The sequence below is a fragment of the Dasypus novemcinctus genome, chromosome 26 (genome assembly GCF_030445035.2).
Source record: "Dasypus novemcinctus isolate mDasNov1 chromosome 26, mDasNov1.1.hap2, whole genome shotgun sequence".
In the NCBI taxonomy this organism is placed as follows: domain Eukaryota; kingdom Metazoa; phylum Chordata; class Mammalia; order Cingulata; family Dasypodidae; genus Dasypus; species Dasypus novemcinctus.
Window position 1 is genome coordinate 47,266,736 of NC_080698.1, and position 24,708 is coordinate 47,291,443.

General features: G+C 45.0%; 1 protein-coding gene across 4 annotated transcripts in view; it reads right to left on the reverse strand.

Moving 5' to 3' along the window:
• SRGAP3 (SLIT-ROBO Rho GTPase activating protein 3) overlaps positions 1 to 24,708 on the reverse strand; it is a 260,329-nt gene that overhangs the window by 103,435 nt on the left and 132,186 nt on the right. For all 4 annotated transcript variants that reach the window (XM_058288699.2, XM_058288697.2, XM_058288696.2 and 1 more), the window contains exon 3: positions 8,847 to 9,009. In XM_058288699.2, coding sequence (XP_058144682.1) covers positions 8,847 to 9,009 — 163 coding nt within the window. The remainder of the gene's footprint in view (positions 1 to 8,846; positions 9,010 to 24,708) is intronic.

The following is a 24,708-nucleotide window of genomic DNA, read 5'->3' on the forward strand; positions in this document are numbered from 1 at the left end:
GTAAGAAGTGAAGAAAAAGAGACAAGACCACCATCATTTAGACTTAATCAGTGAGTGGCTTCCTGAGCATATTTTCTTACTTGTGACCCTTGGCTTAACCTGCATGCTCTGAATAAAATATTCCTTTTTCCCATCTCCAATCTTAATTCTCATTTATTCCCTCTCAAAGTCTTAATATTCATAATCACAGCTAACATTTATTGATTCCTTACTGTGTTCCAAGTAGGCATTTTATATCATCATTTTTAATCGTTATATTAGCCGTAGCTCCATTTTGAAAACAACTGCAACACTGGTCTACCTGTTCATGACAGAGAACCCAGACTTCTCCACTGGTCTTTGCTCTATTCTGGAATCCTGTCTCTCACCTTTTTCTGAATCTCTGCTGGTCTGTTGTGGGCACTGTGATGTACCGCCTGGTTCCCCTTCAGTCCTCAGTCCCCCAGTAACCGGGAGTGCTGCCAGCAAGCAGCCCCCAGCTGCCAACCCTCTTTGGAACTGCCTTGGCTGTAGAGTCATCTGCCCAAGGCCAAACCCCCTTCCAGAGGCAGCCCACATTGGATGGCTAATCAACTTGAGGCTGCAAAGCCACAGGCTCCTCGTCCCAACTCGGACAATTCTGAAGGGCCATCCCAGCTTACAGTATCCCAAGGGGTCAGTTGAGACCTTCACTGCAACTGCATCACAGTCCAACTTCCCCACGTGCCCATTCCTGCTTCCTTCCCTTTCCTTCTCCAGGCAGTGATTCCATGAACACTCTCTAATAAGCCCCTGCACAGTAATTGCTGTCTCAGAATCATCTTGAAGGACCCAAGCTATTAAAACCTCTAATCCTTCAAAGCTCATTTCAAATGCTGCCGCCCCAAAATAAAACCTTTCCCGAACCTCCCCAACCCAGGGTAGAAGTTCTCCTCTCTCTGATGAACTTCTGTGGTGACCATCATCCCTCTCTGCTGTATTCAAAGTATTGCTCCTCATCTGTCTTAGCTTCCATACTATACTGTACACTATCTGAGGGAGGGCATCTCTCTCTCTTCTTCTGCATCTGCCTTTACCATCGAGTATGGGTTCTGGAATCTGACCCTAGCTCCACCTTTCTCAGCATTGGTTTCCTCCTTTCTAAAATTTCATCTTCCTCCTTGGCTTTAAGTGTTAAATGCATACAGAATTCTTTAGCTCTGAGCCTGGCACACAGCAAGCACTCAATAGTTGTTTGTTATCTATAATCATTATTTACCTACTGTTATTATAACACTAATAACTGTTTATTGAATGAGTTGGGGATGTCTGATGATGACCAGCCCAGCAGGCTCTGCTGGCAGAGCAATCGTTCACGACTTCATCTCCCTGGGAGACAGTGGAGACTGGCCGAAGGCTCATCATGCTTTGGCCATTTGCCTACTTTGCTCTCTCTCTCCATGCAGGCCTCTGAGCTGGGCCTTCAGCTTGCAAACCCCTGCTCTCTCTTGCAACCAAAATAGAAAAAATAAATTTGGCTTTGAATCCAAGGCCACTGGTGCTTTTGATCTCAGTTACAAAGCAAGGCAATTATTGGGCACAAAAGCACTGATTTATTTATGAAATGTGATGGACATCTTCGAGGCGGGAACGAAAAAACTCACTCGAGACCAAGCCCTTGTTGCCACACAGTGAATGGCTGCTTTCAAACATGAGCCCCCCCAGTGCCCTCTTTTCCCCCCTAAGAGTCTTTGCTCGTTAGCGCTTCCTCCAGAACACTGCAGCTCCCAACAATCAAATTCACTTCTCGGCTGGGGCAAGTAATTAAATTCCACAGGCATCGGAGCATAGAATAATGGATGGCTATTGTTAAGGAAGCTGAAGAAAACAGAATGAGGCTGAGAATGGAATGAGTTCAATGCCCAGTCTCAGAAATGGTTGGGGGCAAGAAGAGCAAGCAGGGTTCAGGCTCAGCCTCCCAGCTGGTGCACCACATGGGGTGATAGACTCAGTACTGGACCTGGACTCAGGAAACCTAGGTGTGGGGCCAGACTCTGCCACTTACCAGAAGTGGGCCTCTCTTCCCTCATCTGTAAAAGGAGGAGGTTAGACTGGATACGTCATTCTCAAAGAGTGGCCCCCAGACCAGTAGCATCAGCCTCACCCGGGAATTTGTTAAAAATTCACATTCTCCAGCCCCACCCCAGGCCTACTGAATCAGACACTGGGGGTGGGGCCCAGCAACCTGTGTTTTAAAAACCCTTCAGGTAATTCTGATTGCACACTCCAGTCTGAGAACCACAGAGCTATACCACTGTTTCCAAAAGCTTGGGATACTAACGAAACAAGAGATGATTCAAATACCATTGTGCTAGGAAGAATATTTGATTCTTGCATATACTTCACCAAATACCTCCTTCTGTTAGCCTCAGCAAAGGGTGTATATACCCTATTTTTAGGAAGGAAGAACAAAGGACAATTAAAAATGAAAAATAGATCAACAATTGCCACGTAGAGAGTTTGAGAACCCCTGGTAATGTTTAAAGATGAGGCCACAGGGGAAACTTAGAAAGACTGAGAGGTGAAGAATTTTCTTGTATGTGTGCCTGTTTTTTGTTTATTATTATTATTGAAATAATGAAAATGCTCTAACAATGACTGAAGTGATGAATGCATAACTATGTGATTATACCAAATACCACTGATGGTACACTTTGGATGAATTGCGTGCTTTATTAACGTGTACCAATAAAATTGATTTGTTAAAAAAAAAAAAGATGAGGTTGCAAACTCAAATGCATAAAAGGCCAGGGATACAAAATAAAGGAGCCAGGTGGGTATAATAAGATGGACAGTAGCAGGGGCTGTGGGGCAGTGGTGAGAATGTGTTTTGCCTAAAGGGGACAACAGCTACTCAACTCCAGCTAACTACTACTGCCAATTACAAACTCATTTGGATCTGGCATCATCAGGGCTTTCTGATTTTTAAGAGAAAGGGAATTTTATGTGAAATCTCCTAGTTTTTAAATGTTATCTTAAATTTCTTAACAGAGTGAGGGCTAAATATATTACACTTGAGAGTCAAATCCAGCCACAATATGGGCTGCCATATTGTGCCCTCTCTTCTGAGATGCCTTTGACTTCCATTATGATATGCTCTACCCTCTATGCTCTTGCCTTTCTACAAATACCAAGCTCCTAGCCACCTTTCCCCACATGGCAGGCTTCTATTCATCTTTCAGTACCCAACTCAAGGATCACCTCCACTGTGAACTCATTCTCAACTCTTTCCCCCACTCTCTATCTTTCTACTAATGAAGCTGAGAAGAATCAAACACAGGGCCAAAGAATTGACACATAGAAGAAGGTAATGCAGAGGAAGCAGACACGGAGAAGTTACAAAACAGGTATTTCTCCCAGAGGATATAGGACCTTTTAAAAAAGTTACCCTATTGCAGCTTGAAGTGTTACTTAAATAATGACATTGATCCCATTTGACCAGAATATAATAAAATGAAACTTTAAGAGATCAAAAATAAAGTAATGCAAGGAATTATGGGAAGATGACATTAGATTAGGCAGGCAGGGCTCAGCTCTCTCACAAAAACAACCAAGAAACAGCTAAAAGCTGTCTGATGGAACTGCTTTGGAGGTCAGCAGACCAGGACAGTGTGACACAACTCCCAGGAGGGTAAGGGACAGAGAGACGAAGAACCCAAAACAACACACATGAGTTACCAAACCCCCACAGAGGCCAGGAAGGGCTCCCCTCTCCCAGCCCAAGATAGTAAGTGGGGGTAAAATCTCTGACTCACTGCAACTAACAGGGGAACAGACATCTTCCTCCTTGTCAGCTGTCACAAGGAAAAAGAAAGGGGAAGTCAGGGGGTTTTTCTTCCGTTTTTTCGGCCAACAGAGCCCTCTTTGAATCTTGGTTCTGGCCAGACCAAAACACTGGAAAATGGAGATTGAAACACCTCAGTGGAAAGATGCATCAACTAGCACCATCTGTTGGTCAGTCTGGAAATTGCATGGTCAAAATATCGCTTTTGGTTCTTTCTGTACCCTAACTTCTGGGAGAAAATCTGAACCCATAAGTGAGTCCCTGGCATGATTTTGATAACTTAAGCTGGGCAATTCTACATACTGAGAATAAGTTGAACCAAATATCAAAGAAGAGCTGTGAAGAAAAGAACAATAGGCAAGAGAGAGAAATTGGCCATCAGAGTTAATGCCCCAACATATTCAGATGCCTAGACATCAGTAAAAAACTACAGGCCATACTAGGAAACAGGAAGAGCTGGCCCAGCCAAAGAAACAAACCAAATATCCTGAAGAGATAAAGGATTTAAGACAATCAATGATAATCACACAATTTTCCTAAATCAATTCAAAGAATTGGAAGAAAACATGAGTAAAGAGATAAAGAATATTAAAGATATTTGGTGAGCATAAAGAACAATTTGAAACTCTGCAAAGAAAATAACAGACCTTATGGCAATGAAAGATATGATGGATAAGATTAAAAATACATTAGAGGCACACAAGAGCAGATTTGAATTGCTTGAAGAAAGAATTAAGTGATTTTGAAGACAGAACATCTGAACTGGAAAAGACAGGAGAACAGAAAGAGAAGAGAATGGAAAAAATAAAACAGGATCTCAGGGAATTAAATAACAATGCAAAATGCAGAAACATGCACACTATCTGTGTCTTATTAGGAGAAGAGAAAGGAAAAGAGGCAGAAAAAATATTTGAGAAAATAATGACGAAAAACTTCCCAATCCTTATGAAAGACATAAATATCAATAAAGAAAAACAAATATAAAATATATAGGATAAGTTAAAAGGTAGTTAGTTTTAAAATACCTGATGTTTTTATCTGACTGAGAGCTCAGAGTGGGTCAAATATGTGATAAGTTTATCATGAAAAAAGCAAACACCTTCAAGGATTTCATTATCAGAAATAAAATATCTAGAGAGTCATGATGCTCAGACCTTCTTAGAGCATTTTGATTGGTTCTGAATATTAACTTCTGCAGGTCAGAGAAGAACTGGAATGTGACGGGAAAATGCAGAGAAGGGAGAGAATGCAAAGCTAAATCAGAGGGGGAACAACTAAAGGAATCTGGAGTGTTTACTCCAAGATAGAAAAGTCCTGGGTAGGTGGGCATGATTTCTGTCTTTGAGCAACTGGACAGATTTCCGTGTAGATTTGATCCGTGAGGCTTCCAAAGATATGACCAGTATCTGTAAGTGGAAATACAGTACAATTTCATCTCAACATTGGGGGGATTCTTCTATTGTTCTCAGTTGATCCTCAAATGGAATCAGCTGTCCTGAGGGATGATGAGTGCCCCTTCATTGAGGGAGACTGAGCAGAGGGAGGACAGCTAGTGTAGAGGATGATATAAGGACTGGGGTAGAAGGCATAGTAAGCATCTCTTGTTTATTTCTCCTCTTCTTGTAAGAACACCCCAATTTTTCTAGGGAGCCACCCCTCACCCACTCTCGACTCTGCAGTTCAGGTGGAGTTGAGTGTACACCTGGCTCTAGAAATGGGTATGTTCCCCAAGCCTGGTCAGGCAAAGCATCTGCATCTACCTGGCCTCAGGTTCAGGAGGACATGCATGGCCCATGTTGAGCCAATCAGAGCCTATAAGACCCAATTCTGGGAAAAAGGAGCTCTTGGTTTCCACTGGCCTAGAAGGAGGTGAGATGTCAGCATGGAGTGGCCAGAGGCCATTTGGTCATCACGCAGGTGAGAAACTGACTAAGAGATAACATCCCCTCACCCCACAAAAAGAAAAACAAAAAGAAAACAGAGAAAACAGAGCAGAGAGTTGCAGAGACAGAGTTCTGGTAATATCATTTATAACCCTGAAACTCCCCATGACTGAAGCTAGACTTATCTCTGAAGAACTGGTAAGATCCCTTTTTCCCAAAGCCAGCTGGGTTTGTCAATTGCAACCATAAGAGCCCTGATAGCTACAATGGTCTCTCAGATCTCATTCAGCCCCATGTTTCCATGGTCAGTCCATACCTCACACTTGAAGAAAGGTCCACCTGCATGCACAAGCCCATTTGCCCAAATGAACCCTAGAATAGTTTCTGGAGAGTGAAGTGCTGCCTATAGTCATAAGAACCGACGCCAGTACAAAAGGGGAAATGGGTAATCATGAAAAGGTAGGTTGTTAAATAACATCCAGCATCAGTGGTACTACTGAAAGGCTGGCAGATAGAGTGGCTACCCCAGGCCCAAGCCAGAAGCTAGGCGTGGAAAGGGCCGCCTCACCTGGAAGCCACTCCCACCTCCTGCACACTCACTGCCAGAGCATGGGTTGGCAGGGTGGTCAAGGAAGAAAGGAAGACCGACCCAAGCCCTAGGACCCCAGCTCAGGAATGGGTGGGGCAGGGGCAGAGGGTGATCCATTCTTAGGGATCACTAGCGAGCAACATTTAATGAGCATCTACTATATGCTAGGTCTGTGCTGGACACCTGCCCTACCTCCACTCCTCAAAGCAGTCCTTTGAAGTAGGCACTGTTATTACCTCCATTTCCCAGAGGAGAAAACCGAGGCCCAGAGAGTCTTGCCCAGGGCCTCCCAAGTCAGTGAGAGGCAGCCCCCCCTCTGCTGGTGAGGACAACGGGTCGAAAGCTGCAAGGTCTGGGCAATCCTTGAAGCTTTGCAGGCTCTACCTCATCATTTATAAAAGGGAATGGATGAGGATCTCATTCCCAGTCTGACCAGAGACCATCTCCATAAAGAACAGGACAGTTAGTCTGAGATCTGCAGGAACTGCTGTTCCATAAGGAGTGTAAGCCTCAGTTCTGAGCTGGTCTGTAACTGACGCAGCACAAAGGGGCCTTGCTGTGCTGAAGCAGACAGCAGGCCCAGGCCCTGGCTCTCTCCTGGCCCACAGGGGCTGGCTCGCTTTCCTTTGTTCCCCGGGCACAGGCACAGTAACAAGGCAGCCAGGAGCTCAGCTGCAGACATTTTTTCATTATTTTCCACCCTGTTAACCTCCATCACAAGTCAGGCTGCTGTCAGCCTAAATGAGAACTGAAAAGATTTATCTCACTTGTCCCAGGGCTCAGCTCGGGGAAAAAGACCCTTCATTTCCTAACAGCCCTGATGACCCTTTCTCTGTGAGTCACTACCACCCAGGAAAAAAAAGATGTGACAGCAGCGGCCAGCAGGGGTTATAAGGAGATTGATAGTCCAAACTTGCAGAATCTGAATCACGTAGGGTTGGCTTTGGAAATCATTGTGTGTGTGTGTGTGTGCGTGTGTGTGTTTACAGTGTATTTACCTTCCTAATTATGTTTCCTTATGCAAATATTAAACTTAGACTACATTTCATAAGCACGGCCCCAGGAGGAGACCAGAAACATATTGTGTGATGGAAGGAAATTAGCCTGTGATTGTAATTTTACTACATAAGTAATTCTCAAAGCAGATAATGCAAATACAGACTCTGGAGAGAGTATTATATTTTAAATCAACTTTTTCTCTTCCTTATGCTACTTGTGATCCCAGGTCACCAAATCCCTTAGATTGGCACCTGGCAAGAATCAGTGAGCTAGATTATTTTGATAATAATAGTCCTGTATATTTGTATAATAACACCTGCATTTGCTGAACACTTACTAAATCCCAGGCTCTGCTCTCTATACTTTACATGGGTTAACAACCCATGAAATCCTTACAACATCCCTGTGGGTATTTCTATCCCCAATTCACAGATAAGGAAAATGAGGCACAGACAGTTTAAGTAATGAGCTGAAAGACACACAGCCAATAAATGATGAAACCAGGATTATGAACCCAAGAATTTAGGAATTCTGGACCCAGATGCCAGAACTGATCTTAACCCTATGTTACAGACAAAGAGGATGAGGCTCACAGAGGCTAAAGGACTTCCCCATTTTACTGACCAGGAAACTGTAGTTCACAGAAGTAACTTTAGTTCTACAGACATTTAGGCAGCACCTGGTATGTGCTAGGCACTGTGCAAGGGGCTCAGGACCCAGAGACTACAGGGTTCCCTCCACACCTGGCTTCTGGATGTCTGTATGCATAACACCTTTCTGAAAGTAACTGGAACTCTGTCAAGAGCTTTAAAAATGAACACACTTTTTGACTCTAAAATTCCCATTGCAGAAACTGATTCTAAGAGAAAAACAGTGGAGGTACAAGGGTGTATATACAAAGCAGCTCACAGCAGCATTATTTTAAGATCCAAAAACATCAAAATGACCTAATTGCTCAGTACTGAGAGACAGTTAAATAAATTAGAGTAATCTATAAAATGAATATGATTTAATCATTAGAATGTTAAAGAAATATATTTATTGACCAGGGAAAGTTTTGTGATAGATTGTTAGGCAACACAAGCAGAGAGTAAAATCATATATGCAATATGGTCTCATTTGGATGAATGTACACATATATTAAAATGTACAAATGTAAGCACCCATAGAAAAGGTACTTGCATATGTACATATAAAAAATTCCTGGGACACCAAAGTGATTATTTCTGAATGATAATATTTCAGGTGATTTTAATTTTTGCATATGTGTTCATTTCTATTTTTGCAGATTTCCTACAATGAACATGGATTATTTACTAATCATCAAAGGTTTTTGTTTTAGTGATGGTGGTGCTGAAGTGGCTAAGACCACCCAGCCTTTAAAAGGCATATCCAGGGATCGAACTCTAAGTCTGGGATGTCCAAACAAGCCCTTGGTCATTCACACCCTTCAACACAGCTGCCACAGTCACACCTCCCCTCCCCAAACCACGTCCCATCCTGCCTGGCACAGGGCTGCCGTGGCCAGCCTGGGGCAGAGACCTGGGGCAGGTGGGGCGGCCCATTTGCACACCTTTTTGAAGAGTCTGATGACATCCTCGCTGATCTGGGAAAGGCGGACGATGACATTGTTCATGAAGATGTCATTGAGGGTGGCATGGTCTCGGCTCTCCCGCCTGGTCTGGTGCAGGACCAGATACCAGCAGTTCACGGGTGAGAGGAGGTACTGGTCCTTCCTGTGGAAACCAAAACAGCTCCAGTTGGCTTCAAAAGAAACTGCCATCCACACAGGGTTTCCCGCCATCACACAGCATGGCTCTTTTGACCCTGAAGGCCAAGTCAGCTTTACTATTTCACATTTTACAGTTGGGGAAACAGAAGTGACAGAGGGGTAAAGCAATCTTTCCAAGGTCACAAAGCCAGCAGGGCTGAGCCAAAACCCAGGTCTTTGACTCTAAGTCCTATTCAGTTCTACTCTCCCACTGACGGTAGCATTTGCTACACTCACCTCTCCCTTCTGGGAAAAAACTGCCTTCCTGCAACTAAGAAACACTAGACCAAGTGTGTCTGAAATACTTGTATGATTTCTGGAACTGTGCAACTTAAAGAACAGAAAGTGGACACCTCCTCTCCACTTCTCTGCCTCCCCCAACCCTGGGAGTCTCCTCAGGCTTTTAATCCCTTTGCTCTTCTCCAAGGATGGACTTCTCCCTCTAGGCCTCTGGGAAACTAGGTTACTGGACTTTTGCATCTCCATGGAGTTGGAGGAGACAACCTGAAGGGTTCAGGTTCTCTGTTTGGGAGGAGGGTTTAAGGAAAACTGCACAGACAAGACAAATAAGACTTTGTCTTGAATGATGGAGAGCTTCTTAGCATACTTTAGCTGGATATGAAGCTAAAACAGGGGTTTTCAAAATGTAGTCCCCAGAACAGCAACATTAACATCTCCTGGGAACTTGTAAAAATGCAGATTCTCAGCCCCAGCCTGGACCTGCAGAAGCAGAGTCTCTGGTGGGACCCATAATCGGGATTTTAATGAGCCTTCTGATGCACACTCAAGTTTGAGAACCACACACCTATCCCATTGTTTCCCAAAGCTTGGGATGCTAGTGAAATGGGAGAAGATTCCAGCACCACTGTGCTTTCAGAATATCTGATTCTTGTCTATACCAAAGCCTTAGCAAAAAAATGCAAATACTCTAGTCTCTAGGAAGGAAGCAGGAAGGGCAATTGAAAACCAAAATCAAAAACCAAGCCAATACTCCCATCTTGCCACATGGGGTATCTGTGCTAGAGTTCTTGTCTTCTGACCCTGAGTCTTTCTCTTATTCCACTTCCCAGTGAGGGAAGGAGGTGTTGGAAACAGGATATTAAGGGGAGAGACCCATTCACCAGCTTACGAGGGTCAACTCTAAGGGTTCCCCTAGGCCAGCCTTGTTCCACCCCTGCCCTTGAGTCTGGGCCACTTCTAGGAACTGGCCAAGGTTAAGCTCTAGGAAACCCAGCCTCCTCCTATCCATGTTTTTAAGAGGGGTATTCTGCTGACCCCCTCTATAACTGCACCATCTACCCCAAAGCCAAAAGGAAGTGCTGAATGGGGCAGCCCCGAGGCTCTCCGGGTTCACACACACACATCTCCAAATTCCTGGGGTTTGAGAAGGAAAGGTAAAGAAAGATCACTTGACTGAGAGGCATTTTTTCTTTCTGTCACCAAATGGGCTAAAAGTCTGCCTAGGCCAGAGGAATTTGGGAAAAGGAATTTAGTTTAGACAAAAGAAGGAGAGGCTTGGAACTGTCTAAGGAAAAGGGGGGAAGGTGGAGCATTTAAAACTTGTGACTGTAGGAGAAACTAATAGATTGCTCCTTTGTGAATAGCCTGAAGAGCCAGAACCCTGAAATCCAATTGCCCAGCCAGAACCACTCAACATTTACTCTGTCAGGCCTTGGTGAGGATCTGGGCACACAAAAAGGAACTGTGACAAAGAACCTGCCTTGGATGTGCTCACAGCCAAGTGACTGGGGGCGAAGGAAAGAATTACAGGGTAAGGTGATAAAGCACCATAATACAGACATACAGAGCATCATTTCTGCTCGAGGAGCTGGAGAAAGCTCCGCTTTCTTCCGTGCTCTCCATGTACAAGTCACGCAGTTCCTGGTGCTTTCGTGCCAGGCATTCCTTCCCCACCTGGTGCCTGCACACATGCTGTTCCCTCCACCTGGAAAGCCTTGGCCCCTGCTCCTCTCAAGCCTGCCTCCTTCTAGAATAAGACCTCCCTAGAGAGGACTCCTCTGAACCAGGCTAAAGCAGTGGTCCTGGACCAGCCGCATTGGCATCACTTGGGAACTTGCTGGAAATTCAAGTTATCAGGACCACCACCCCAGCCCTACTGAATCAGAATCTCTAGGGGAAGGGCCCAGAATCTGGTTTCTTTATCTAGCCTTCCAAGGGATTCTGAGGTATACTCAAGCTTGAGAACCTCTGCCTTAGGGTGTTCCTATCCCTCACTGTACTGTGAGTTCTTTGACAGCAGGGATTGTTTGTTTTATTTTCATGTCCAATGGTAGAAACATGCCTGACATGTAGTAGATACAGTGAAAGAGAAACCCATGAGGCGAGATCACATCTGTGCTGGACTTGAAGGATGAGTAGGAGTTTTCCAAATGGATGAAGGGGCAGAAAGAGAATGGTATTTTAGGCGGAAAGAACTGTGGACACAAATATAGGGAAATTGGGAAGCGGATTTGGCTCAACTGATAGAGTGTCCACCTACCACATGGGAGGTCCAGAGTTCAAACTCAGGGCCTCCCAACCCGTGTGGTGAGGTGGCCCACGTGCAGTGCTGATGCGCTCAAGGAGTGCCCTGCCATTCAGGGGTGTCCCCCACATTGGGAAGCCCGACGTGTGAGGAGTGCACCCTGCAAGGAGAGCTGCCCCATGTGATAAAAGTACAGTCTGCCCAGGAGTGGTGCCGTACACACAGAGAGCTGATGCAGCAAGATGATGCAACAAAAAGAGGAAGTTTCCCAGTGCCACTGACAAGAATACAAGTGGACACAGAAGAACACACAGAAAGCAGACAACTGGGGAGAGGGGTCGAAGGGAGAGAAATAAATAAATAAATCTTAAAAAATATATATAGGGAAATAGTTCAGCAGAGCTGGAATTCAGAGTGTGTTCCGGGAGGACTGATAGGACATGAGACTGGGAAACAGCTTAAGGGCTCAACTGTTTGAGGGGCATGGAATTACTAAGAAGTCTGGACTTCATCCTCTAGGCCACAAGGTTCTCAACCTGGACTATACACTAGAATCACCTGGGAGGCATTTAATAAACAACAAGACCCAGGCCCTATCCAAGGCCAACTAAATCAAATATCTCTGGGGGCAGTGCCTTGATACTGGAACTTTTAAAACACTCTCTAGAAGATTCTAATAAACAGCCAGGGTTGAGAGTCTTTGTAGTCTTATAGGCAGTGGAGAGTCATGGAAGTTATTGAAGCAGAGATAGGATCTAACCAATGTGTGTTTTAGTAAAATCATTGAGGGTAACCTGGAGGATGAATGAATGGATAGATGGATAGATGGATGGATGGATAGATGGATAGATGGATGGATGTGGGCATGGGGCCGAAGGCAGGAGGACCAGTGAGGAGGTGAACTTAGTACAGGAGAAAGATGGCATAGAGCTAGATGTGTGGCCAGAGAAGGCTGGACTTGAGAGACTCCTTAATGGGAAAGCATATAATATTGGACAATGCCTGGAAATAGAGGAAAGGGAGGAGAGAGGAGTGGAAGGTAATTCTGAGTTTTGATCTCAGGCAGCCGGGTAGATGTTGATGACATGAACCAAGGTAGAAACTCCAAGGGGAGAGGTAGATTTGAGCAGGAAATACTTTGTTCATCCCATTTTTTACTACTTCCTAGGTGGTGGTAGAATTGGAAAGATTAGCGTAAAGGAGAGATGAGATAATTGAGCTGTTACCTAAATTACTTCAGGGGCTTAGCTCAGCCTGGGGTGCAAGAAGTTGAACAGCATCAGGGAATTAAATGTGCAAAATTTATGAAGTCACAGCAAGAAGGTGAGTTTCAGAGGGAAGGAAAAAGACAAGCAATCTTGAAAGGGTGTGGAAGTCCTGAGAACCTAATTAAGGTCACCTGACTAGAGAGACACACTAAGAGGAAAGGGCAGAAAGAACAGCATCTTCCTCAGCAGAGGCTGTGGGCCAGGAAGCAAAGCCCCTGAGACCGAATTGCAGGAGACGGCAGACTGGGGGGAGACGAGGAGAAGAAAATTATCCCGACGCAGCCAAGGACTTGTTCCGTGGCAGAGGGCAGCTGCTGGGAAGATGGAGTTCCTGGGGCCTCAGGCTTTCCTTCACTCACTGCGGCTGAGTGTGTAGGTTCCGGGCACTGAGCAAGGTGCTGTGGGTGCCACTCACTTGAGTGAAAAACACAAGGAAGAAGAAATCAATGAAGCAGCCTCGCACACATAGTGGGGGGCAGGGCAGAAGGCTAAGCAGCAGAGGAGAGGCCCCTCACCCAGATTTGACCGTGAGCTTCCTGGAGGAAGAACTTCTGGGCTGAAAATTAAAGGCTAAAAAGGAGTTTGATAGGGAAGAGCTTTCTAGATGGAGAAATACAATGAGGAAAGGCCCAGAGAAAGGTAGGAGGGAGCAAGCTGGTGAGCTGGATGGAAGTGAGGGGGCGGATGGGTGGTGTTCCAGGGAGGGGGTGGGAAAGAGAAATGAGGTTGGAGAATCCAGCAGAGGCCACATTGTAAAGGGCCCTTAGGTTCTGTTGAAGAGCTTGAGCTTTGTCCTTAGGTCAGTGGCAAACCACTAAAGGATTTAAAGCTGGAGAGTGAAAGGATAAAATTGTATTTTCAAACCTTCACCCTGGCTACTGAGCAGAGGATGAGCTTGAGGGGGCCAAAAAAGAATTTGAGGGATTCAAGAAATACTCATTTGGTAAAAAGACTGGACTTGGAGATTGACGGATGGAGGTTGGGGATTGGAAGGGAGAAAAAGATGTCCAGGATGACTCCTAAGTTTTCTGGTTTGGGAATCTGGGAGAGAAGAGGTGGCATTTATTGACATAAGGAGAAGCAGGTCTGGATGGGGCAGGGAGGGGAGATGAGTTCAATTTGAACATCATGAATCTATAGGACTATGAAACATAAGATGTAGATATCTGGGCTAGAGGTACAGACATGGGAGCTGGCACAAAGTACTTGGATAATATTTGAAACCAAGGAATGACATGGAGCACTCAGATGTACATGATCACATGGCAGAAGAGACAAAATCCCAGAAGGCCAGCAAGGCTGTGGACAGAGAGAAGGGTAGGTACAGGCCACTGAGGCTTCCTCCTCCTCTCCTGGTTACCTGGAAAAGGGCTAGGCCCTGCTCTGGGTTGGTGTGATGTGCTAGCCTCTCCTTCTCTGCAAAGATAGTGCTCCAGGCCTGTCATCCAACCAGCAGTCCCATTCTTTTGGTTGCCCCATCATTGGAGATAGGTTGTTCTGCTCTCCCCACTTTCCCTTGGCCATGGCTCCCCTCCTGTGGAGCAACTCATTTGTGGAGTAAAAGGTAGGAGTGAACTGAGCCATCCATGGTGAGAGTCAGGGCAGAGTTGACCACTCTGGGGAACCTCTGGCCTGGCTACTTAAATTACATCATTGTGAAACACCAGAAAGCAGCTCCATGTTCATTCGTTCAGTAGTTCATTCATTCAACACATTTTTTTGAATTTTTAGTATGGCCCAGTTTTCACAGACATAATTTTGAGCACTCATAGACAAGGTTCCTGCTCCCATGAAGCTCACAGAGCAGTGGGGGATTTGCCATCCCTCAAGGGATTCCCTAAATGTGTGTAAAGTTACAGCTGCAGAAAAGAGCTACAGAGAGGAAAGGGGAGCAGTGTCCTGAGAATCTGTAACAAGAGGACCAGGCCTGATTTTGGAGTGATCATTTGAGTGTCTCTAAGGAGGAATCATTGAGCTGAGGTCTAAAGGAGGAGTTGGAGGGAATTAGGTAAAAGGGGCTGGGAGAGTGGGCTGGGGTGACTGTTCCAGGCAGAGGGAACAGAATGGGCAAAAGCTCATTATGTTGGAGGGGGGGACAGGGAACCTGGTACATTGAAGGAGCTGAATAAAGGTGAGTGTGACTGGACCGCAGGAAACAAGGTGGGGGAGGGAGAGAGTGCAGGGTGAGACTGGAGGGGTCTGCAAGGGTCTTGTGGGTGCTGAGGAGTGTAGTGACTCCACTGCATTTGCCACCTGGATTTTTCCGGCTGCAAGAAAAAGCATCCAGGCCACAGGTGGACGAGCTGGTCACTGGGCTTCAGGGGCCTACAGCCTCTTACCTTTCCTTGTGAACAGGAATCTCTTTACTTGTTGTATAATAAATACTTGGCCTGGCCTTTGTCCCTGGTTCCTGGGAGATGCCCTCTAAAGCCTTGGAATCTCCCAGTAGGAGTGTTTCTTTCCAGGGTGCACTCCTCCCGCCCCTATCACCACACCTGATAGTTTATGTTAACAAGATAATTCAGGGCGCCATGACCATGCCAGAAAGATCGGCCATGGAATTAGAGACTGAGCCAGGGAGGGCAGGGGAGAGGGGCTGGAGATAGAACTCAACCACATGGGCATGGATTCAATCAGTCATGCCTACTTAATTAAACCCCAATAAAAACTCTGTACTCCGAAGTACAAGTGAATGTGCCTGGTTGGTAATACACATAGTGCTGGGAGGGCGACACATCCTGTCTGCAGGGGGAGAGGACACCAGAAGCTTCATGTTTAAGACCCTCCCAAACCTTACCCTGTGTGTCTCTTCTTTTGGTGGTTCTAACTTGTATCTTTTTCTGCTACAATAAAAATGTAATTGTAAGTTCAGCACTTTCCTGAGTTCTGAGTAGTTTAGCAAATTATTGAATCTGAGGGAGTCATAGGAACCCCTGAATTTGTAGCCAGTTGGTCAGAAGCCCAGGTGCAATCTTGAGACTGGTGTTCGAGGTGAGGGCAGCCTTGTGGGACTGGTTGTCGGCACTAACTCCTGAATTGCATTGCACTTGGAATCCAGCTTTCCAGAACAACAGATATTTTTGCTCACTGAAGCAGCTGTCAAAATGAACAGTTGTCAAAGTGAACCTGGGCTGGAAGGGCTCTCCTCTAAGGCACATTTTGAATGGCTTCTCTGCTTTTTCAATCTTGCATCTCAGTGTCTGCCCAGCAGGCAGAAGATGCTGAGCTAAGATGTAATGTTAGAACTTTCACATATATATAAGTTTTTTTCTTGTTTTATGGCCAGAAAATAGCAACAAAATTTTCTGGTGAGTCACAGCTTTCTTTCTTTGGCCAAGGAGCTGGGTAAGAGGCTCCAAGAGACAGCAGCTAGAGAAGCAAGCCGTCTGCCAGGATGGCCAGCTGAGGCCTTGCCAAGCTGGTGAGTTAGGAGAATGAAATTAACAGTGAGCCCGCTTCTCTAGCAACTCAGCGGGGGGCAGGAAAATTCCGCTTAGCAAACAGAACCCATTTCCAGGCCTGCAGAGCCCCACGCTGCAAATAAATCCATATCCACAGTCCTCGGATCTGGATGTCTCTGGGAGGAAGGCAAGCTCCTGTGACAGATGCTGTCCCTGAAGATGCTCAAGTCCCTGCATCTGGCTTCCTGCTCTCTTCCAGGGTGTTCTCAGGTCTATCCTGGGCTAGCAAGAGTTGCTGCTAGCTGAAAATGGCTACCTCGATTAGTTCCAGGGCTACAAGGGTGTGCTTCTTGGTAAGTACCCCAAGCAGGATCTGGAATTCATTGCACTTGCTTGTAGCATGAATCTTTAATTCAGCAAATATTAACCAAGAGCCTGGTTTGTGCAAAGTGATGGTAAGCAAAAATACCCTGCTTCACGGAGCTGGCAGTCTAGTGGGGACCTCAGAGAATTAATCTAATAATTTCATAAACAATTAGAAAATTGCAATTCTGATAAGAGCCAGGAAGGAAAAAAACATGGTGCCACCAGAGTCTATAAGAAGAGGTTTGGCACACTCTAAGCCAAACTCAGCATGTAAATGCATTACCTTCCCCCCAGCATGGGATGTGACTCCTGGGGATGAGCCTCCCTGGCATCGAGGGATTACTACCAACCACTACCTGGTGAAGCAACTAGAAAGAGACCTCTAATAAAAAGGTCAACTCAGACTAGCAGAATATCTCAGCCTACATGTTGGATCAAGTGTTAAAAGCTGCTTTTTGACCTTGAATAAAAGGGGGAAATGGCAAAGACAAGTGAGTTTATATGACTAAGAATTTTCCAAAAAGAGTCGGGAGGTCATCAGAGGGGTCATGCTTACACACACCTCAGCAGAACCCCAGAAAAAGCCAAAGTAGTTACAACCCTAGATACTGGTTCTCCTGAACACTATGGAGATCCACAGGGTATATGGTCATGGCAGATGGATTTGGAGTTCTGTGCCATGGCAGAGGGCCCTACTTTGGAATTTGTGCTCCTGAGTGTGGACTCAGATGTGACCTTCCTCTTCTGTCACTTCTACTGAACCTGTGGTTGGCACTAGAAATGGTGCATACTCAGGAAACTTGAATCTCTAGACTGCCCATGTACCAGCTGGGCCCTGAGCCTCAGCAGAGTGGCAACTCCTATTCTTTTACCCAGATCAGCTACCAGGGAGGTGAAGATGGTCAACCACCACACCAGGGAATCAAGAGTGCCTACAACTGCAAGCAGAGGAATTGCATCCATCATCCGTGTGGAATCTAAGCCCCCTTTTGATCTAGAGGTGGAGTGGACATCACCATCCCATGGTACACGGAATGTAGGAATAAAATATGGACTAGAGTGGACTTACTGATATTCTACTATAAAACTACTATGACCAGTAATAGAAGAAATTTTAGCATCAAGGTGAAGAAAGTGGCCACAATATTTGCTGAGGGCAGGGAGAGGGAAGTAGAGATGTGATGTGGGGGCATTTTGGGGATTTTGAGTTGTTCTAAATGATATTTCAGGGTCAGATGTTGGACTTTATATATCCCGCCATAACCCACTGAATGTACTTGGGGATAGTGAACTACAGGGTAAACTATTATCTGTGTAGTGCAGCAGTGCCCCAAAATGTGTTCACCAAGTGCAATGAGTGTGCCACAGTGATGGGGGAGTTTGTGGGTGTAGGAGAAGTGGGGTGGGGGGTGGGGGGTGTATGGGAACCTCTTATATTTTTTAATGTAACTTTTTTTTTGTTATGTATATATCTTCAAAAAAATACAATTTACAAAAATGATGAGGTGGGGTGTGGGGAGTGGGTTATATGGGAACCTCTTTTTTTTTTTATGTTTTTTAATGTAACGTTCCTTGTGATCTATTAACTTTAATTTAAAAAACAACACAGGAAGAAAAAAAAAAGATGGGGTTTGGGGAAGTGGATTTGGCTCAACTGACAGAGCATCTGCCTACCATATGGGAGGTCCAGGGCCTCCTGACCCATGTGGTAAACTAGCCCACGTGCAGTGCTGATGCACACAAGGATTGCTGTGCCACGCAGTAGTGTCCCCCATGTAGGGGAGCCCCATATGCAAGGAGTGCACCCTGCAAGGAGAGCCACCCCACACAAAAAAAGCACAGCCTGCCCAGGAGTGGCGCCACACACACAGAGAGCTGATGCAGTAAGATGACACAACAAAAAAGAGACACAGATTCCTGGTGCCACTGACAAGAATGTAAGTGGACATAGAAGAACACACAGCAAATGGACACAGAGAGCAGACAATGGGGTCGGGGGAAGCAGAGAGAAATAAAATAAAATATAAAATTAAATTAAATTACAAAATAAAATAAAATAAGGGGTTCGTATCTTGCCTGAGGAAGGTGAAGGTGGGTGTCAGTTGATCACACTGGTTGTTCTTGTCCCTGAGACCTTCCTGAGATGTTCCTCCTCACTGAGGTCTTTGGCCCCTGCCTCCCCACCGCCACCCCCGCCCCAGGAACTCCCAAGTCTATCTCCCTACCCAATTTTATTGACATCACAGCAAGACGAACTTGGCATTTCTCTTGTTTATTTCTCGTTCTGGTCTGTGCCCCCTCTTGAGCTTTTGTCTATCCTGTTGTGATGGTCAAATTCATGTGCGAGCTTGGCTGGGTTATGGTGCCCAGGTGCTCTGGTCAAACAAGCACTGGTCTGATGTTACTGTGCAGGTATTCGTGGATTTAAATCATTGGTCAGTTGATTGTATTTATGGTTAAGTCTATAGTCAGCAAAGGAGATTGCCTGCAGCAATGAAAGAAGTTTCCTTATTGCTGAAATCATTAGTTCTCCCCTTAAGAGAATGGATTCATTATCTCTTCCATCAAGTTTCCAACTGGCACCCTATGGAATTTGGACTTGCCAATCCCCATGGTCATGTGAGCCAATTTCTATAATAAATCTCTTCATATTTACATATATATCCAGTCAGTTCTGTTTCTCTGGAGAACCCTAATTAAGTGTTCACCATTTTTTCTCTGGTACCCAGAGACAGCTGTGCATACGATTGGCCTTCTGAAAATATTTGTTGAATAAGTGCAAAGTGCCCACTGAGCTGGGGCCAGAAGGAAGGGTAGGTTTTAACATGGCACAGAGATCAGGAAGAGTGTTCCAGCAGTAAATGTGAAGGTGCTATGTGGTTGGGTACCTTCTAGAACTGAGAGAAGGTGAGTGTAGCCAAAGAACATGGGGGAGTCAGGACAAAGGGTGGAGAGGCAGCTGGAAAAGGAGTCCAAGCCAGCCATGCAGGGCCTTGTAGGATGAGATGAGCATTTGGACTGTTACCCCAAGGGGATCAGAGGCCCAAGGGGAACATATGTGATTACTCAGTACCTTCCTTGTGGTCCATGAGAGGAACAAAGACATCTACTATGCAGAGGATAAAGTTAGAACTCAGCTCGCATTCAAGATCTTCTTCTGCTGCTGCCAGGCCAGGCTTCTCCCTTATCCCCCTCTCTGCTCATAGAAACCTCCTCCAGGCAATAGACAAAGCTCTGGCCCAGGAATGAGTTTCTTCATTCATCAACTATTCCACCCCCCAAAGAATCCAAGGGATGATAAGTACTGGGGTTGGAGAGTACAGAGATCCTGGCTCTGCTGCTAATTGGCTGTGTGTTCTTGGCCTTGTCTCTTGACTTCTTTGAGGTTTTACATTCTCATCTATCAAATGGGTGGGGTGAGTTACTGAGTAGTCAGTAAAACCCTTTCAGACCTCTTTGAAAATGGTGACTATATTCTCCAAAACCAAAATCTATTCACATGATCTGAAAAATGAATTTTCTTGATTCCCTAACTTATTTATTGAAAAAGCTTAATAAGAAGCACAAAAAGTAAACTCAGTGGATGGCCTTTATCCATTTAGGCATTTATCTCCAATAAAAAGAAACCTGGGAAGGGCACTAGCTCTTCCTAGGTCTCGGGCATTCCTGCCTCAGCATCTCTGTGCATTCTATCTCCACTTTTAGGTAAAATACCTTCCCCTAGTCTTTCCATGCAACTAAATCCCTTTCTTTCTCTAACTACCTCAGACTTCAGGGGTTACCTGAGATTCACAGAATGTTCTGCCTGAAGGACTCATTATGTCTTCTTTTAAGGATACTTCCAGGTGACATCTTTTATGCTCTTGCTTAACTCATCTTATTAGTTACCCTTCACACATGTGGGGTTTGTTTCAACCTATTCTGTAAGCCCCTTGAAAGCAAGAACAACGTTGTAAATTTCTTTGGATCCTTCCAGAGCCCACGGCAGAATCCTATTCATTCACTCATTCATTCACTCTTCTAATATTTTTAGTATCTACTATGTGGTAGGCACCATGCTAGTCACTGAAGATTAGAAAGGTGGCTGGGATGTGTCTTGACAAAGCCCAGAATCTAGTAAAAGAAAGTAACACAAATCAATAATTATTATGGCTTTGGGAAGGACATCTTCAAAAGACATGACAGAAGTACTCACTTCAGACCTGGTCTAATAAAAAAGGAGAATATGTTTATCAACAAATTTAAAAGAATTGGGGTAATGGGCCTTAGGTATAGCTGGATCCAGGGGCTCAAAGGATGTCATCAGGACCTGGTCTTACTCTCTACATTTCCTGGCTCTGCTTTCCTCTCTGTATTGGCTTCCCTCTCAGGAAAGCTCTCTCCAGGCTGAAAATATCCTACCTGCTGACAATCCCAGGAGAAAAGGAGCTTTTCCCCAGTAGTTTTCTCAAAAGTCTTGGGATTGTGTCTTATTAGAGGGACCTGGGTTACCCTCAACCAGAAAGCTTAGTGGCCAAAATGATTCACTGCTTGTCACAGGCTCATATTACTTGGGGATGGTTCTCCAGAGTAAAACCTGGACATTGTTATCAAAAGAAAGGAGAAGAGATGCTGAGCAGGTAAGAGTAGCAGATGTGTACTATGTGATTCCATGTGAGGTCTGGGATCACAGAAGAATGAGTGAATGAGTGGTTAATTTTGCCTCGGGATAGATGTGGAGTCATAGGAACATTTGCACTGGGCCTTGAAATACATGTAAAAGTTTGCCAGTGGAAAGAGTGGTGATAAGAGGATCCTGCAGGCAGAGGAAAGCATGTGTGTGAAGGTGTGAAGTCAGGACATGGGCTGTTCAGGGACTAGAAAGGCGTTCTCTTTCGCTGGAGCAGGGGTGAATCAGGGCATGATGGAAGAGGAGGCAGCAGTGGTAGGAAGGTAGGGCCAGATCACCAAGAGCCTCGTGAATCAAAGCTGAATGAAGGTTTGAAAGCAGACCAGTGATGTGATCACTGGGACTGGAAGAGCAGGTAGGAAGCAAAGCAGCTGATCAGGTGAGAGGAAGAATTGGACCTGGGGCTTTGGCTTGGGCCAATTCCAGTCCACATAGGAGGAGAAGAGCCACCTATGGCAGAAAGGTGGACATAAGCCTTCAGCGGAGGGATCGTGGTAGCTGAAAGGCATGGGCTTAGAAGCACCTTTGACTGATGCCAGTCCTGAGACAAAGTAATTTCAAAGGGAAGAACTACATTGAACATCAGGCCACGTGGCCAAAGCAGGCTCTGCTTACCACGTGGGAGTGCTATGGAGTCAAAAGTCTGGGGTTCAACCACCCACTATGGCCCTCATCCCTGGTGAACTTGAGAAGTTAGTTAAACCTTTTCTTTCCTTATCTGTAAAATGGGGTTGATAATACCTTCCCCACAGTTGCGCTTTAAGGATTAAATTATCTAATTTTACTTAGCATTAAACCCATCATATAATTATCATCATCATCATCACCATCATCACCACCACCAACGCTTCACTGGGTTGTTAGGAAAAACTAAAGACAGATGTATGTAGATGTAGTCGTATAGCCCATAGTAGGTTCTTCACAATTGTTGATTTTCGTCTCCCATTACTGCCTTCTCCTCACCCAACAAACTCACCCTACCTCAAATGTTCCTATGACTCCTCCTCCCTTCTAAGGCAGAGGTTTTCATTCACTTACTGTTGCCATACCATTCCTCACACTTCAACATGATGACGCTTGGGGTCTGATATCCAGCAGCACCTGTGAACTCCCCTTGGACTTGCAAAATGTATTCTTGGTACCACAATGCAATACCCTGCCTCATCAGGCAACAACCTCAACTTCAGCTCCTGTTCCCCTGAGAGCCCCCCTTTGCTTTGGTCTATCCACCTGTAAAATGGATGCACCATGGCGTATATTCAGCCCTAAGCAGAGGAAGGGTCCTGACCCAGGATCCTCGGCCAGTTCCTTCACTGGTCAGTTGTGTGGGCCTAAGCTAGGGCTTACCCCAACTGCTCAGAGCCCTTGTTTGTCAGGTAGGGTTGATGACACCTTCCCTGACTCCCCAACTTCCCCTCCCACCACCCCAGGATTCTTAGGAGGATTGAAGCAGCAAAGGACAGGGAGGCATTCTGTAAAATATGAGATCCTATATAATCTTCAAAGGTCATTATTATTTCTATTTGCCCAATGGAATCAAGTCCAAACTAAACCCCAGAATAATATTGCTTTTTAAAATCTCCTTATTAGAACTTTCCATTTTTAGAATAAAATTAAATGGTATGTATGTATATTAAGGACATATGTGCATATAAATAAGCTATCCTGTTTAATTCTTTGGAGGTAGTAGATTATAGTCCCTGAGGATTCCAGGAAGCCTGATGTGGGAGACGGGAAAGGGCCAGAAGGAAAATGTGAAAAAGGTGGCTGCAACCATTACAAAGACCGTTCTTCAAGCCTGGCCTCTTGTCTTAAAATTCCTCCCAGAGATAACAAAGGGAAGATGGAGGATGGAGAGGGTAGAGACGAAAGATACCCACTGTCCAGGAGGAATTGGAAGGGCCCTAGAGGTGATCATGCGCAGTCTTCAAGATTTGTGTCATAAAAAAAAAATTTAATTAAAAAAAAAAAAAGATTTGTGCCATTCCTGCATTCCACCCTACCTCCTACTTCCCTGTTAATTGTTTCCCTTTTAGTAAAATAAGTTTACAAAGGACCACCTACTTTTAATGAACAAGAATCATTCGCCATAAAGAGAAGGTAACAAAAAATAGAGGAAAACAAAGCTGTGTTATTCAATCCTATCTAGATGCTGATGCCCAAGTCTGTTCTCTTTTGTTGAAAAGGAGATTAGAGAGGGGTTAACAGCACTCTAGTACCACAGTGAGACTTTATCCTTGTAGCAATCAGAAAGACTGAAAAAGAATTGAAAAGATAATTCAATATTTAACAGTTCGTTTGCCCTCAATGACCCTTTCCCCATTTTGGAACACTGGTCTGACCTGACCATACATCATGTTACAAAAACGCTCCCCTAAAATGCCCACCTTAGAGTAAACCCCCACCATAGAGGATCTCACTGCCTCCCAGCGCAGCCCTTTCACCGCTGACAGCTCCAGCTATTAGAGTGTTCAGAAGGCTGAGGTAAAGTCTCTTTCCTGAAACTGCTATCCCTGGACCTTGTTTCTCCCCTTTTGCAGCCACACAAAATAAGTTGATTTTTCTTCATATATTTGAAGAAAGCATTTGATAGTATCTTGAATTTTTCATTTATTATCTAAAAAAAAATTCCTATATAGCTTATATTATATATCAGGTCGAGAAGGAGAAAAAGAGAGAGGGAAAGGGAGAGAGAGAGGAGAGAGAAACTAGAAATGGCTCCTTGCCTTCAAAAAGCTGGCAGACTGAAATGGGAGAACCAGACATACGAACTGGATTATTCCTCTGTAATCTGCACAGAGCCCCATGCGAGATGCACAAAGCACTGTGGGAAGCCAGAGGATGCAGCAGTTAACTGAGGGCTTGATTTCAGAAGCAGGGACTTCCCAGAGGAGGTGACCCCTGAGCTGGCCCTTGTGGGATGAGCAGGAGTTGCCAGGAGGACAGAAAGGAACCCTTGATACCTATGGTGGTTTGAAGTTGTAGGTACACCAGAAAAACATGTTCTTAAATCTAACCCAATCCTGCGGGTGTAAACCCATTATAAGAAACACCTTTTGATGAGGCTACTTCAGGTAAGGTGTGACCCACCTCGCTCAGGATGGGTCTTAATCCCGTTACTGGAGTCCTTTATAACTATATATATATAGAGAGAGAAAGCCATGGAAGCAAGAAGCTAAAACCAATGAAATCCAAAAGAGAAGGAAAAGACCAACAAGACGCCATGTGCCTTGCCATGAGACAGAGGAGCCTGGCATCGCTGGCAGCCAATGTTCAGGAATAAAGCAGATCCTTGATGATGCCTTGATTTGGACATTTACATGACCTCAAAACTGTAAGTTAATAACTTCCCATTTAATGGTTTAAGCTGAACCATTTTATGGCATTTCCTTTAAGCAGCCTAGGAAACTAAAACAATGCCCATACAAGGAGGATGTGTTCTAGACTGATGGGTGACTCTCAACAAACACTAAAC